Source organism: Hypanus sabinus, chromosome 14 (genome assembly GCF_030144855.1).
Source record: "Hypanus sabinus isolate sHypSab1 chromosome 14, sHypSab1.hap1, whole genome shotgun sequence".
NCBI classification, from domain to species: domain Eukaryota; kingdom Metazoa; phylum Chordata; class Chondrichthyes; order Myliobatiformes; family Dasyatidae; genus Hypanus; species Hypanus sabinus.
Window position 1 is genome coordinate 51,389,340 of NC_082719.1, and position 17,134 is coordinate 51,406,473.

General features: G+C 37.8%; 1 protein-coding gene across 10 annotated transcripts in view; it reads right to left on the bottom strand.

The window, feature by feature from the left end:
* Window positions 1-17,134, bottom strand: part of fryl (furry homolog, like) — a 346,929-nt gene that overhangs the window by 97,697 nt on the left and 232,098 nt on the right. For 6 of the 10 annotated variants that reach the window (XR_009515656.1, XM_059989161.1, XM_059989159.1 and 3 more), the window contains 12 exons: window positions 16,453-16,593; window positions 14,378-14,546; window positions 14,085-14,172; window positions 11,626-11,738; window positions 11,109-11,259; window positions 9,609-9,712; window positions 8,956-9,141; window positions 6,744-6,948; window positions 4,382-4,503; window positions 4,077-4,264; window positions 2,566-2,660; window positions 79-686 (listed from right to left, as the gene is read on the bottom strand). Coding sequence is in view for 9 of the 10 variants with exons in the window: in XM_059989161.1 (XP_059845144.1) it covers window positions 79-686; window positions 2,566-2,660; window positions 4,077-4,264; window positions 4,382-4,503; window positions 6,744-6,948; window positions 8,956-9,141; window positions 9,609-9,712; window positions 11,109-11,259; window positions 11,626-11,738; window positions 14,085-14,172; window positions 14,378-14,546; window positions 16,453-16,593 (2,170 nt within the window). In the remaining variant the exon portion in view is untranslated. The remainder of the gene's footprint in view (window positions 1-78; window positions 687-2,565; window positions 2,661-4,076; window positions 4,265-4,381; window positions 4,504-6,743; window positions 6,949-8,955; window positions 9,142-9,608; window positions 9,713-11,108; window positions 11,260-11,625; window positions 11,739-14,084; window positions 14,173-14,377; window positions 14,547-16,452; window positions 16,594-17,134) is intronic. The other 4 variants (XM_059989158.1, XM_059989156.1, XM_059989163.1 and 1 more) reach the window with 1 other exon arrangement.

Below are 17,134 nucleotides of genomic sequence, written 5' to 3' on the forward strand. Positions count from 1 at the left end.
AAATCTAAATTCAGTAAGAATTTGCCACAGTAATTTAGAATGTGAACCAAAGCACGAAGACCAAAACTAGAAGCATACCTGCCACCTGAGCTGGATCCACCAGAGTGTGTCTAGAGATGGAAATTAGTTTGCTCAGAAGATGAACTGTCATCTCTTGCGTGGAAGCTGAGGTAAAGCCCTTCAGGAATAACTGTTGAAGTCCAGGAAAGTTGGTCCACTTTAGTTTGCTCTGTACTTTTTCAATCTTCTCCCGACTCTCTGATTTATCCAGAGGCAAATGTGTGAGTAATTTGTTCAGCAATTTTAGTGCCAAAAGGTACTCATACTCATAGTCTGACTCCAGTAGGGCTGCAGCTATCCAGAAAATGGTGGCCATCAGGCTACTCGGGTCAGTAGTTGGATGCTGGTCAGGCAATTCTCCCTCTCTAAGAGAGGATAGGCTTCGAGTCCTTGCTAAGTTACCATAGTTCACCCTCCCATCCAAAATATCCAGTGTATTACTTCGACGTCTGTCACAACGCCTGTCTCCCAGCAGACTAGCTCGCAAGGAGTTACTTCTTGCATGGCAACTATAGTGAGTTAGGAAACCACTGGTGTTGAGTGGGCTTGTGCTTAGATTTAGTTGTCCAGTGCTTTTCCTGTTAGCTGCCAACTTGGTGCCGATTAACGGATCAGTCAAATGTGTGCTACAACAAGGTAAGAATAAATATAAAAGATCATTTGGTATGTTTAAGGAGCATACAAATTTGAATATCACCATGCAAAGACAAATGCAGAATGTTACAATTTTCTTTCTGCTCTCAAAATAACTTCCTTTGTGATTTAATCCCTCTTTTAAATTCACTCCTAACCTTGCTTCAGATTAATAACAAATGCTCAAAATAGGAAAAGCAGGACATTGGGTTATTTAAGCCTGCTCTGCCAAACTAAATGACCACAGTTTATCGTCCAAATTCAGTACAATAATTTTCTGCCTAATGGCAGAACACATAATCCCTTCTGAGTTCCTGCTCATTCCCTTACTTGCACTATTTCAGACCAATTTCAAATTTCAAAATCGAATGCTTGATTTGGCTTTCCAAATTATTTTGTTTTAAATTTTCTTTTCTGGTTTTTACTTTTCTACTTGTTAAGTGATTGGAAACTTTGTTAAGTGGCAATACACAAATGGAAACATTATTAATGCAGAAAAATTAATCACAATTAGAAGACTATATATTCTGAAAGTAGATGCACAGAGATGCCAAAATGGAAGTATATGCAAATTACTGCTAGTGTATTATTTCCTGAGATCTACACCCTTACCAGCTTCTAACTCATGCAAGATATTTCCATCTGTACAATCTTTTCAGGTAAAGGATAAACTGCAGGTGAGGATCAGTGACCCAAATATAGGTTGCTGCCTCATTACTTTCTTAGTGGGAGCCAAGACAGAATATCCTTCAAGCAATTCACTCTCCCATCTTCACTCACTCCATAATTTCCCTCTAACAACATTTAATGAGAAGTTCAATTTAGTGCAAGATGATTAAAAATGGCATCTTCCCAACCACACTTTTCCAGTAATGCAACTTACTCGTACTTAATAGAGTCTTGTCAACATGATGAGATTGAACATGATTAGGTGATGACTTTACAAAGTACCTTTATTCAACCCTAGGATGACTTCCTAGCTGCCTTCAGTTTAATACTCTGACTTTTATGTCCTTGCATTCTTACACTAACAAAGTGATACTCAGTGCGAACCTAGGGCTTGGTATCTCATCTTCCCGATTATGCACATTACAGCCTTCAGCACCACCAACATGTAGTTCCAATATTCGGTCCTTGATCCTTGTAATTTCAGATAACTACATAACTGTGTTTCACCTGGCACCATCACACCTTTTAAAGATGAATTTTATTTGTAACATGAACATTGAAGCAGAGTGAAATCTGTCATTTGTGTCAACGACCTACATAGTTCAAGAATGTACTGGAAGAAGCCCAAAAGTGTTGTCATGCTTCTGCCATCAGTACAGCATGCCCAGAACTTACTAACTTGTACATCTTCTAGGATGGGAAAGGACACCAGAGTGCTTGAAAGAAACCCACACAGCCCCAGGGAGAAAGTACAAACTCCTACAAACAGTTTCAGGAATTGAACTCTGATTTTAGGCTCTGTAAATCATAGCCCATACACCACCACTTTGTCATCTAATCTTTCTTGCAAATCACCCTATCACTGGCATACCTTTCACCTGTCTCATCCCACCCACTTCCCTGCATTTTAAATAAGTTTCAGCTCTTTTTTTAATGAAAGGCTCATCAACCAAAATGTGAACCATTTCTCTCTCCACAAGAACTTTCTGACCTAGAATTTCCACAGTTATTATTTTCAAATATGTATTACCATTAAGGCTACTTGTGCAGCTTAAGAATAATCAGTGTAACTGCATCAAGATCCACAGACCTACAGTCTTTGCAACAAGAGGTACTCAGCATCAAATTTAAAACTATCCACCTTGGATTAAACTTTTCTTACTTCTTAAAAACCAATAGTAGATGAAATCAAGCAATACTTACTGAGAAAGTGCAGAAAGCAGGTCATAATGCTTTATTGTGTCTGCTAATGTGTCAATGGCAGACTCAAGAGTGAGCAGTAGTTCTATAACAAAACCCTGTTGACAGAAGCAATAATGAAGTCTGAATTCAAAGAATAAAAATTATATATAAGTATGAAGTTCAAAGACTCCCATTTTGATTTCTCTAGCTTCAGGATTTTAAGCTGTCCCAATGTCCAAATAAAGACCCTCCAGATGGAACTCTCAGTTCAAAAATTTCAGAACATATCCACAACCTCCATTATTTTAAATAGGGAGTTTTTGACAAGAAAACTGCCACTCCTATTTGCACCGGTTTTCAGTGGCTTTTGCTTTACTTGATCAATTACTTTCCCCCAGAGCTTTGTAATGTCATTTGTTAGGACAATAAAATTATTCTTTCGCTGCTCTAGTAAACTCCATTTTACTTATTTCCCCACCAGTCACCATCTTTAATTTCTCCAGTTCTACAGAAAAATATGCAATCGGTAACAGATTGACCTACTGAGTACATGAAGCATCATCTGCTTTCACTTGAAGTTGCACATATATTTGCAGAAAGGCTGAATAGTTGAGAAAAGGGGAACTGAAAGGATAAAGAAGATGGATGTTGCATACATAAAATAATTTTCCAAGATGACCAGAGATAGTAAGCACAGGTTGAGTCTCCCCAGCCAAATAAGTAATCTGTTTGGCCAAGATTGGCAATGTCAACATACATCACAGAGCATCTGGTAATCTTCATAAAAAGAATACCAGAGCTATCCAGGACATCAAGTTCATTGCTGTTAATTTACATGTAAACACCAAAAATAGTCCTTACTTTAGAAATTACCTAGGGTTACCAATAGCCCTTCATTGTCCTGAGCTCCATGTACCTGTCCAGGAGTCTCTTAAAAGATCTGCCCCCACCACCTCTGTAACTACTTCCAAGCACCTTAAAACTGTGCCCTCTTGGGCTAGCCACTTCAGCCCTGGGAAAAAGCCTAACCACATGATCAATGTCTCTCATCATCTTATATACCTCTTATCATGTCACCTCTCATCTTCCGTCACCCCAAGGAGAAATGGCCCAGTTCACTCAAGCTATTCTCATAAGACATGCTCCCCCATCCAGGCAACATCCTTGTAAATCTCCTCTGTACCCTTTCTATGGTTTCCACATCCTTCCTGTAGTGAGGTGATCAGAACTGAGCACAGTACTCCAAGTGGGGTCTGACCAGGTTCCTCTATAGCTGCAACATTACCTCTCAGCTCCTAATCTCAATCCCACTATTGATTAAGGCCAATGCACCGTATGTTTTCTTAATCAGAGTCAACCTGCGCAGTAGCCTTGAGTGTCCTATGGATACGGACCCCAAGGTCCCTCTGATCCTCCACACCGCCAAGAGTCTTACCATTAATATTACATTGTCATTATATTGGACCTATTAAAATGAACACTTATCTGAGTTGAACTCCATTTATCTGGGTTGAATAAAGTTAATTATTCACCTGAGCCTCTTCGCCTGCATCACCAACAGTTTCAATAAGTCTTGACAATACATCAGAGAGTGTGGATACAGTCAACGGTTGTTTTAGAGCTCTGAAAATCTGGAAGGATCTTCCAGCATAATGCCTGTTTGAACATGAAAGTGCTGTCTGCAAGGCCACTTCACTGAGGAGTTGCTCCAGCTGAAAACCTGGTTTGGGGAGAACCAAAAAGAAACTCAGTAAAAAACAAAGACCTTGATTAAAAGTTTAAATGCTCAGATTATAATCATTTTCATTTGAAAAATTAGAATAAAAGTTCTAATTACCTGATCTAGATTGCTTGAATATGGACATTACGTGTTTTAAAAACACAGTTAACTGTTCAGCAGTTTTTATGTTGGGGTTCTTTGGAGAGACATCTTCATGATTCCAAAGTGGCCCTCGTTTTCTTAAGAAAAGAACAGCAGATTTTTAGGGTAATTATAATATAAACAGGCACCAATTTCCTACGATGTAAAAGTCAAATTAAATGATAAATGATGTTAAATAATGGCAATTTACTTGTATGTTCCATGAAACTAACAACCCCTTTGGGAAAGAAAAAGCGCCATTTCTGAGTTGAACATGATTGAATGCAACAAGAGACCTCAAAAATTTTCATGTGGGTCCAAATAAAACTGACAGTTTTCTCTGATATTGATGGCATATGGCATTAAGGGTATAAATTGATCCATAATAATTGATAAAGAAAATTAATCACCAAGAATCCACAGTGTATCAAAATTCTATTGTACATTGGGGACAGAGTCAAACGATGCTACCACATGAATGTCTCATGGATTTTTAGCTGATATCATGCAGGTTCTCATGGATGACGCAAGAATAGATATTCATATCCTCAAATACCAGTATTCTTGTGCCAACAGATGTTGGCGTTAAAGGATGTAAGACACCCAGAGTGGCACATTCATGCTTAACAAGAACAGGAAAATGTCACTTGATAAACTTCACATTCAGTGCCTGTGTAGTTAACATCATGGAACGTTGCCCCTTCAATTGCTAAACATATATGCTTTGGTAATCTGCAAAGCAAATTATTCTTTTCTCTTGTGCTTAAAGATTCAGAAAGTATATACTGTAATTCTGGGCAAAGACATTGCAAGAGCTGGGTTAGACCAATTTCAAAGGACAAATGCCCCTGAAGGAAATTATGAGAATTTAATCTTTCCTCTCTTACTGGGGGGAAAAGTCAACAAGCCCCCGCTAAACTGTGGTATTTTGCTTTTTTATTGAACTATAATATTTTTGCTTTCTGCAAATAAAACAGTTTTTTTTATTTCATAAAGATCGGGGTACTTTCATTTACTGATGTTTACAAATTATGTCAAAAAGAGACAAAGATTTAAATCAAATCTGATACAATTCCATACATTTTGTTGTTGAAATTTCTACATTCAATTTATCCTTGTTATGAAACACTATTATTAAAATAAATTGAGAGAGTACATGATTTTCTTCAGAACTTGTAGAGTTCACAGTATCATTTGATTTATGGAAACTTCAGTCAGAACTTCCCCCTGAAGTCACCCTCTTGAAATGAAACCTTGTGCCATTGAATCATACTGCATTCACCAGCTTAAATTCTTCTGACTACTTGGCAAATTTTTGCTGAGTACAGCAGGTACAGCAATCTTTTATATGATACACAGATTGCCAAAGTACAAAGAACCTTTCAGAACTTGACAGGGCCTTGTAACCACCTATTTGCACAGACATGATTATAAGTGCACTCTGAAGTCATCTGAAGAACACAAAAACTTTTAGTAATTTTGTTATTAAGTAACAGATCTTATCACTGCACTCCCAAACAGCTGGATGACCAAGCATGAAGCAGTCAAATTGCAAGTAAATGAACCAAAATTGTAAGGATCAACATACGACATATTCATGTGTTAAGAGATACAGTCAGAAAATTGCAGATCAGATGATCTAGACACTGAGTTAATGTTCTCCTTCTGCTATCTGTGGGTGTATCAAATTTTCACAATGGGGTTGTCACAGCCCTCATTATCCCTTCATTACTTATTTCAATTATCAAGGAAACATTTTTTTGACTCAAGCTGGAAATCACTGAGGCTACATTGCAGTATTGACCTTTATCTAGACATTCTCTATGTATGGAGTGATGCTCCAGTGCTGCAGATTACCTGTTCCAAACTCTGGCTTCTATTTTTCTCATCCACTTTTCTACTAAAGAAATAAACTTATGGAGGAGCCAAATGAGTTAAGGGAAAAGACAAAGAACTGTTCATTCCTTTTTGTTCTTCAGTAAGCTGACTATGGGTGCCTGAAACACGTCAGTTCTGAACTAGAGTAATAAAATAAACCAGCATGAATTCATTAGGATACAGATAATCCTTTGTGTACCCCAGCACAGCCATTGAAACAAACACCTAGAAGGTTTAGAAAATTTACAACAACAAATTTATAGGCATAGAACACTTGTTAAGCAATTTTTTTAAAACACTAGACATCAACCTCAAGCCTGGTTTGTCTTTATACACAATTTCAGATTGAAACCCCACAATTTTTTTAAGGATGGAAATTGCAATAACTCAAGCGTTGATTGACACCTATTTTCAAACCTTGCATTTGTCAATTTTGCTTACAACTTTCAAATCACCTTACCTTGTTGTTATAAATTCAATGAGTGCTTTCACCTTCTCATCTTGATCTGCGGGAATATCCACCTCATTTAAAATGGTGGGAGTAAGCTGGGGAATGGCAGCACTGGTAGTTCCCAAGCTGATGCTAGAAGAGGTAGAGCTTGAGCTGAGTCCTGAGTCAGTCATTGGCGAAGGCTGGTAGTCTGGTGCAAATTCACTGCCCCCTGCTGGAAGAATATTTTCTAAAAACACTGAACTTCAAAATAAAATGGCAGTAAAATTAAAATTTAACAATTTAAAATACCAATTTCTAACAATGCACAAGAGGTTCTGCAGTGCAACACGCGGCTGAAGGATCTCAGCAGTTCAGGCAGCATCTATGGAAATGAATGACAGTCGATGTTTCGAGCTAAGACCCTTCACCAGGACTGGAAAGGAAGTGAGAAGATGCCAGAATAAAACGGTGGGAGGAGGGGAAGGAGGATAAGCTAGAAGGTGACAGGTGAAGCCAGATGGGTGGGGGAGGGTGGATAGAGTAAGATGCTGCGATGTGATAAAATGGAAAAGGCAAAGGGGTGGAAAAGAAGGAATCTGAGAGGAGAGTGGACTACGAGAGAAAGGGAAGGAGCAGGGTCACCAGAGGGTTGATAAGAAGGTGAGGAGTAGAGTTAAGAGGTGGGGGGGGGGGGGGAGGAATTACTGGAAGGAGAAATCAATGTTCTTGCCATCAATATGGAGGCTACCTAGAAGGAATATGAGATGTTGCTCCTCCACCCTGAGAGCGGCTTCTTCACGGCAGAGTAGGTGGCCATGAACCAACATGTCAAAACGGGTTTAGCAGGGAGGAAAAAATGGACAAGAGAATCACGGAGGAATAGATCCCTGTAAAAAGCGGAGGGTGGGGGCCAGGTAACGATATGTTTGGTTGTATGATCCAGTTGAAGGTGGCGGAATATGAAAAGAAAGATGTGTTGGATGTGGAGGCTCATGGGGTGGTAGGTGAGGACATGGGGAACTCTATCCCTGTTAAGGCTACAGGAAGATGGGGTGAACACAGATGTCCGGGAAATGGAGATGTGGGCGAGGGCAGCATCAATAGTGGAGGAAAGCCTGCCCTTTGAAGAACGACATCTCTGATATCCTGGAAAGTCTCATCCTGGGAACAGATGAAGCAGAAATGAAGGAACTGAGAAAAGGGAATAGTAATTTTTACAGGAGACAGGGTGGGAAGAGGTATAGTCAAAATTGTTACAGGAATCAGTAGATTTTTAAAAGATACGGGTAGACAGTTTGTCTCCAGAGGTGGAGACACAGTGATTGAGAAAGGGGAAAGAGGTGTCAGAAATGGACCCAATGAACTTAAGTTGGAAGTTGGAGGCAAAGCTGATGAAATTGACAACCTCAGCATGTCTGCCTGAAGCAGCACCAATGCAGTTATCAATGTAGCGCAGGAAGAGTTGTGAGGCATTCCTAGGGAAGGCTTGGAACATGGACTGCACATAGCCAACGAAAAGGCAGGCATAGCTGGGATCCACGCTAGTGCCCTTGGCTACCCCTTGAGCTTTGGGAAAGTGAGAGAAGCTGAAGATATTCTTGAGGTTGAGGACTAGCTCCATCAGACAGCGGATGGTGGTGGAGGAGGAGGGGAAATGATCGGGATTTTAAAAATATTAAAAACATTAAAATAAAACCCCAGTAAGCTACAATATCAATTTTTAAGACCACTTTTTATATAGGTATATGAAAACTATGATTAACACCAACACAGAAAACACAAGCACTTGTATAATATTTCGAGTTTTTCCATTTATTTTCTAATTGGGTAGATTTGTTCATTTCAGATCAAGCTCTTAGGAAGTTTATGCCCAAAAAGACCTAGCTTCAGTTACAAAAATAATCAACTGTCCTTGCTGTTCAATGCTTTATTTCCTCCCTAATCTGAACATTTGGAACTGTTGTTACAAAAATAACAGAAAATAGCAACAATACCAAAATTGGAAATATGGATGATGAATATGTCATTTTCTTCAAAAGTAACTGTTAATCATATTTTAACCTTGATTGGCTATAATGGTTTCAGTGACACATTACACTTCCATCAATGTAGTCTAATTAAACCCTACTGAGGAACCATTTTAATTCTACTTTCCATTACTAAACGACCTTGAATCAAATGACCAAAGAATCCAAAAAGACTCTGACACTGATTTATGATATATACAACAGTAACTGACCTGTAAAACTGTACTCTACTTGAGTGGTTGGTTTGACAGTAAGCACCTTAGGTTCAGTGAAATCCCTGTTTCTAAGGAGAACGGAGGCCATAGCTTGAACGTTACTATTATAAGCCATTACTATAAGCAAGTGCAAAAGCAATCGCTTACAATGTTCATAAACTTCAGGATGCTGGTGATCAAATCCTTTATAAAGGAGAAAGAAAATCAGGAATGAGTTCATTTTTACTTGTACATAATTGTTGTTATAACTAAATACATTTTGCAATTTAAAGAGATAAAATAGGAAATACAGATATTTTCAATATACAAATTTAAATGATTATGAAAATCATGCATTTTTAAAATGCCTTAACAAGATATATCCAAAAAGGGATATATCCCTCTCAAAATATTTGTTTTTAAATTTTGGTTTTCCTATCACAAAATGTATTGTAAAATTCACAAACATGCTCCTTGTACTGTGACCTTGCTGCAGTAACAAATTGACTTTATTTTTCATTGGTTTCTCTTTAACATCTGCCTAATCCTGTCTATGGAGAGCTATGGATGCACATCATAATCGCTCTGCAAATCATTATCACTCTGAACATCATTTTAACTCAGCATTATGCACAGTGCATCAAAACAAAACAATTCTATAGCAGAGTTACCTATAAATATTGCATGAAGCAAAAGATGCATATAGTTTCCCCATTCCACCTTTACACTATGATCAACTATAAGATCTGTCAGAAGGATAACAGCTATGTTGCACCTGGAAAATAAACAAGAAGAATTTACTTTGATTTTCAATACCACATGAATGTAACTGTCCATCAATATCATCAAGTTTTCCTGAAAAAGACATCATTCAATTGCAGCCTTAATCAACATAATTGCAAGGAAAATCATCCCAGATTAATCAGGTATGAGGATAGTATTTGGTACACAAAAACACCCTCCATAAAATGAAATAATTTGCCAGAAAGCATTGTAACCTAAAAAAAAATGGACTTTTTAATGAATTCTTCTGGAGATAAATCCAAGATTCTAGTTTGCTTTCTTCCCTTGTAAATTCCTATGTGCACAAACTGCCTATGTCAGGGATAGGTACATCACAATGAATACTTTGAAGCTACAATGGAGAATACCCAAGACAGACAAAATACACAAGCTTCACTGCTCTGCCTCACCTTTAGGAAAATACTACCATTAGGCCACCACCACAGCCTGTCAATTAATTCCCATTTCTTCACAAGGAATCATGATGGTCTGCTTAAAATGGAAATAACTTTGAGCTCAAAAATGAGATGATTGCATAGACTCTTGATTGGCCAGGGAAGGAAGAGATACAGAGTGAAGGCAGGAGACTGGGGCTGCGAGGAAAATAGATCAGCCATGATGTACCAGTGGAGAAGACTCAATAGGCCTAATGGCGTAATTCTGCTCCTATATCTCATGGTCTTATGAAATGCAGATAAAGATGATTTCTAAATTTGCTTTGCTTATTCATATGCTTGCATCTAACAGAATAATATCGAATTTTACCTGGGTCCTCATCTTTCATTCTGTCAACTTTTTTTTAAACATTTTAAGATCTGCAAGGTTGACTTTGCTTTTGCTATATTCATATTAACCTTGGAACGCAAATACAATCCAGTGGAAGTTTAAATAATTGATGAAGAGTCAGAGAGAACCATTAAGCCAAAAACAGACCCTGAGTATGTACCAACCATCAAACACCTGCTTGCATACCCTGCAAAAATCCTATTGGGATGACAAGAAACTGAGCACCCAGATAGAACACACACAGTTACAGACAGAAATTGCACACTCCACACAGATAGCACTGGAAGTCAGAATTAAACCCAAGTTGCTGGAGCAGCTCTACTAACAAGGCTACTGTGTTGATTTACAGGCTGAAACTACAAAAATATCTAATGATCCAAAATTTTAAATTAAAACGTAAGTGATAATTCAAAATTTAACCCAGACTGTGTGTTAACAATCAAACCAGAAATATAATTTGCCAAAATATGTTCTATACAGATCAAACACCAAGTAAACATTTTGTTGAACAAAAGCAGCATATGAATTCAGTAGTATTGCAAACAGGACATTACAATTAGCTTTATAGGAGGCATGGAGTAATTGCTTTAGTATTCACTGACCTCTGTAAGGGTACACCTGGGTTACCAGTCTCCGGCAAATAATCAGCCAGTGGTGACCAGCTTCCACCTGAGGGAGGAAACGGCAATGGTTCTGCTTTGTTGAATTCCATCACTTTCAGTCTCCAGTTTGCATACATTGGCATGGAATCACCTTTCAAACACACATGTAGCAGTAGAGTTAGCAACAAGTTCTTTAAATAGTTGATTTAACTTTATCCCCAGACTCTTATCAAGTATGCTTATATACATTATTCTGTGCAGAATATAATTGTTCTCAAATTATATACTCTCCCTTCCAAATAGCATTCTGCTAAAGTTCATAACATTGAAAATGTCAGTTTTGTATGAATGCAGTCTGTACAATCCTAATTATTATCCCCATCACTACAAGCATTTAGCTGTAAGTCTTAAGAAACACCAACTGTCCAGCAACTCAGCCCAAGTGGCAAACACACTGGAAACTCAAGGTTTAAACCAAACCAGGCTCTGCATCATGATTTGAAACCAATTTACATACTCTTCTCCTCTTCATAGGATCCCCCAGAGCTGCTGCTGTATCGAGATTCTAGCCGGTGATGCTGCCGGTTTAGGTTACCATTGAGTCCACCATAGATGTCAAGGTGTCCATAACTGATAAAATAGAAAAAATAGTCAATTAAGTTTGAGAACATTCCATGTTTAAATGCTTGTATGTCTAACTTGGAAACAAAGATTTAAGCCTTGGGGTCTAAATATGAAAGCATCATAAAATGGATAAAGGAACTACGATGCAGAATTAACTGTTGAATGAAATTGAGTGAACGTGGCGAACTTGGGCTAAACCTTGTCTGCCCAGTAGTCCCCATCCACAGTCCTCCAGGCCCTACCCTAACCAAAGTGAGATTTGGAAAACTCATCTTGCCAGTACAAGCATTTTGAACTCCACAGACATGGTCTTCACAATAGCCTACCTGAAAGCCTCACAAAAGGATTGACAGCAAAGCCAGCAAAGACCATCTTCAGCTTTGCCAACTGCAAAAATCGTGACCTAGACATCTAAAATAAACTTTTATGAATTGAGTTAACAAGGATACTGAAAAATAATTTTAAGAATGAAACTAAACCTAAATAGTTAAAAGAAGTAAGCAAATATGAAGCCATACAATTGTTATTTACATCCGGAATGTTCATATCTTGCACAGCACCTGACCTGGCCCAGCACCTGTGAACTCATAACCTAGCATTGTGCAGTGGGGGCAGAAAGCCTTGAAGGCAAGCCCCAAAGACTCTGAGTGCTGCATGGAGTTTAATGATCCCATAGTGGAGAATGTCAATTCTCCACTTCAATTACATTTTATATCGGCTGCATCACAGACACAACACTACATCACCAAATTCCCAATATGCCTCAACCAGACTTGCATTTAAGCATCATACACGATGTTTACCATTGGAAGCCATATTTCACTGTTTCTGAGACTGCAACGAAGTCAAACATTGCAGAGTCATCAATTTAATTCTGTTAGCCGCCAATTCAGATGCTCTCACTGTGAACAAAGAAATAATACCTACACATTCAGAGATACCACATGCGTGGTGAGAAAATATAATTAAAATGCCAATTCAACAGGGTGGAAAATCTCAGCCACAGCATTCCAAATAAACTTTGACAGATTGCTAAAATATTTGATTCTTCTGATGTTTAGACACCTTCCACTTAAGTTATTAGAAGTCAGGCCATTTATCTAAAAATGTTGCCATCCTTTAAAGCTGGTCTCTGCAGGTGAAATCAGTGGAAGAGAATTCCCCATGAAATATAATGTAGCACAAGTCATTTGAGTGGATTTTTCAGTGCAAGTGATAAGCAATTGTGCAGCTTCTTATTCCGTATTATGTAGAATTACTTGTGAGTAACTGAGAAAGGTTGGGACTTTGGTGTTCATGGAATTTCTGCTTCCTGAAGATGTCAACAGCTCTACTCCATCACTTACTCTTGCTTCACATGCCCACTGTCCACACTTCCATTTATTTTGTATGTCACATCTTGAAGTGACTAGTTTGTGTCAAACCTTTACAACTGTAACATTCTTTAGCACTTGCTGTGATGCTCCCTTCAGACTTCTACATCTTGAACTATAATACAAACTTGCAGAATTGTACCAATGACTTGGGAGAAGTTAACTTCAAAGTTAATGTTCTCTTCAACAAGATAGCAGAAGTTTTTGACTTTTGCTTCAACTTACAGAAGTCCCTCATCACCTTTGGACTGAAGATTTGGGAAGTGATAGTAATATTCTGACAGACAGTTTAAAACAGAAGCCTGTAGGTTCAATTACCACATCAGGAAATTCCCACTACTTTCAATGCCATAGAGAAGGGTCAACAGGAACAGAGGGGAGACGAACACTAGGATATCTATTAGTGTTTCTCTACTCAAGAGATTAATGAGACAGTCAAGCAGTCAGTGAGAGGTTTAAGAAAATAAAAGAAAAAAAGAGAATAACAACTTGCACTCACTATAAATTTCACTATCTCTACCCAGTCTAAAGTAAACCAGTGAAATAATGCTTTTGAGCAACCACTAAAGAAATATAAGGAATGAGTCGCAAAGAATAAATGCCAACAAACAGTAATGGTAACCAGATCCTTAATTCTAAGAAAAAATAGACCACTGAATCTGGAACAAAAAACAGAAGGGGAAAAGCTCAGTGGGTCAAACAATGTCAGGTTATGGGAAATTTCTTCCATTGATTTCAGTATGTGGAGGCAAAAGATGTACCATGTTGATATTTTGTGTAAGGTAGGAATTGCTTCAGGGATAACTACTGGCCAGGATAGTGAGAGAAACCCCCTCATCTTCCTGAATGGGAAAGAACTGAAAAGCAGAGACTGCAGGAATATTAAATCAAAGGCAAGAAAAATAGTGACAATATCTCCAGCTTGCTTAGTTAAAAATAACATGCTCAGAAAATGTTTTTTTTTAATTAAAGTACATACTTTTCTTCAATCGTAGGATCCTTCGCTAATTTACTGTCCTGATGACCATCATGTCCAGCCACCATTGTATTGCTACTGGAAGTGGTTCCTAAACATTACAAAAAGAATGAAACTGGATGGGGCAAGAGTGGCCTGAAAAAGATCAATCTCAATTTATAATAAAAAAACTCTAAATTAAAAATACAATAATAAAATTATCAACTGGAAGATGAAGAACAAGCAATCTTTCATGATAACTACACAAAACTAGAAATAACAACATTGTCCTTTGTATACTGGTAAACCATGGTTACCTGAGGTGACAGACGGGATCTTGTGGCTAGAGGTGATGCGATAGTAGGGTGGGTTATCCATGTGAATTACCACTGAGCTGACTGGATCTGTCAGCTGCAGTTCTTCAACCAGCTCCTCTAACAACTGCATTGTTTTATCTCTCCCCAGATAGACAACTACTTTTTTGATCTGCAAAGACACAACAAGAGTTACGATCAAGAAGTAATTTGTGATCTCTGGAGAAGTGCATCACTTTCTACCTTCCTTCGTGAGCTAGATTATTAAGGCCAATACTTCATGGCAATAACAGAATTAACTCTGAGCTGATATTCCATCAAATCATACTCAACTTAGCATCTTACCTTCAACAATATCATAATACAATTAAACAACGTTGACTTATGTCACCTTTATTATCTGTCTGATATACTGTAAGTAATTTTAGGAGAACTTGCTCTTCATTTTTTATTAGAAATGAAGATTTTCATAAAAGAATACTTCAATAGATTACATACTGCCAGTTCTCTTCCTATAATCCATTCTATTGTTTCACTTGCATCCAACAACATCTGTAAAGGTTTTCTTCCTCAGCTTGACTTTCAAATGTAAATATTGAGTTCTCTAATAAAGTATGCCCACTAATTGAATGGTTTAAAATTCCAGTAAACCCAGACAATTTATATCATTTAACCTCACAGTAACAGGTCCTTTGCCCCAATGAGCCCAGACCATCCAATTACACCATGTTGAACTACTAAACTGTACGCCACTGGAATGCAAAGGAAACCAGAGCATCTGGATGAAACCCACGCAGACACGGGGTAGGATGTACAGACTCTTTACAAACAAGGTGGAGTTGAACCCAGGTTGCTGTTGCTATAATAGTATTACACTAACTGCTATGCTACAGTGCTGCATCAGTTATTGTTTATCATGATTATCGATAGACAGTCAATTTCAATCTTGCTTGATGGCACTCACCCTAGAGTGAAGCAATACTTAAACTAAGAATCATGAGTAAAGATGATATGGAACATTGAACTGCATCCAGAATGGCTTCAGGATTGGATAGTATAAAAGGAAATATCAGGATGTTCTTTGTACTTTACACCCAACTCAGTGTACTCATTATAAAATGTAGTCACTGCTGCAACACACAGGCAATTATAATCAAAGATTACACAAACCTTAGTGACATACTTTGTTGTGGGGTGTTGGTTCAGAATATTGGCCAACAATGGATAAATGTCAACCAATAAATTCCTGCTCTGTTTCTGAATCAGTGTAAAGAGAGCTAATTCTGCATATATTACAAATTACATATATTAAACAGAAGGTAACCTACATTATATGTTCATGTTCTTGGAGAGCAATGAGAAATTGTAAGGATAATCAGCTCAGTCTAGCATCCACATTTGCAGAGCTATCTTCATAAGAACACTGACAAAAACCTATGCTCATTAGCCTAAGGCAAAACAGAAGGTTGTAAATGGGCAAATGTAGAAAAGTAAACATATAATTAAGGGGAGAAAATTATTGTGAAAAATACTATTATGTTGATATATATCATCTTATTTGTGATACATTAAGCTTTACAAAAATAATGAGATTAAAAACAAACCGACTTGGTGGATGTTGACTTCAAAGGAAGATTGGTTTGGTAGGCCTAAAGGGTCCTTCTTATTTCTAATAATTCTTACATTGTTTCCAGTAAAATGACTATTTATGAAAATAGTAAATGAACACCGAGGTGAAAATATACAAGTGAAGGAGATTGCACCTTCCTAAACAATAAAACACAGATTGCATATCATGCTGTAGCCCCTTTTGCTGCTCAACTTTACTCAATTGATCAACACTCATGGATAAAAAACAAAGAAAACCACATTTACAAACTGATATAAAAAAAATTCCAACATCCATTTAAAAGAAATACAAATAAAAAATGTACTGTGAAAAAGCACTTCTCTGTATGAAGGAAAATCTGTAAAATAATTACGTACTGATTTACAAGTGTTAATTACACATTGCAAACAAATGCATGAGGACAATTGGACGTAACAAGTAATTTAGACACTCCATGACATTTACTTACATAAGGCAAAAGGCTGGGCTCACTTGTCACACCACACATGCTGATAAGGAAGTGCAGAATTATTTTCAGGTTTTTGGGCCAGCTGTCTGCCAGTGTTGTCCACACATTCTCTATCTCTGACCATGCCAGCTCATCACCATACTGTCAAGGACAAATAAATTAAACATTAACAAAAAAATAGACTATAAACTCTGGCAGGAAAGGAACATTCACAATCAGGACAATGTGTACTTTCATTATCAATTTTGACATACTAAAAGAATTAATTTGCATCATTGTGGTTGCATATCAAATAGAGATTATAACATGGAAATGTTGCCAGTCCCAAAGATTAGGCATTTTTAATAATTATAACTGGGCCTCTGAACCTCCCTCTGCAATTGGATCCTCAACTTCCTAACCTAACTGGAAGACCACAATCTGTGCAGATTGGTAATAACATATCCTCCTCACTGACGATCAACACTGGCACACCTCAGGGGCGTGTGCTTAGCCCACTACTCTACTCTCTATATACACATGACTGTGTGGCTAAGCATAGCTCAAATGCCATCTATAAATTTGCTGACAATATAACCATTGTTGGTAGAATTTCAGGTGGTGGTGAGAGGATGTACAGGAGTGAGATATGCCAACTAGTACCCAGTACGAAGTACCCAGGACATCTTCAGGGAGTAGCGTC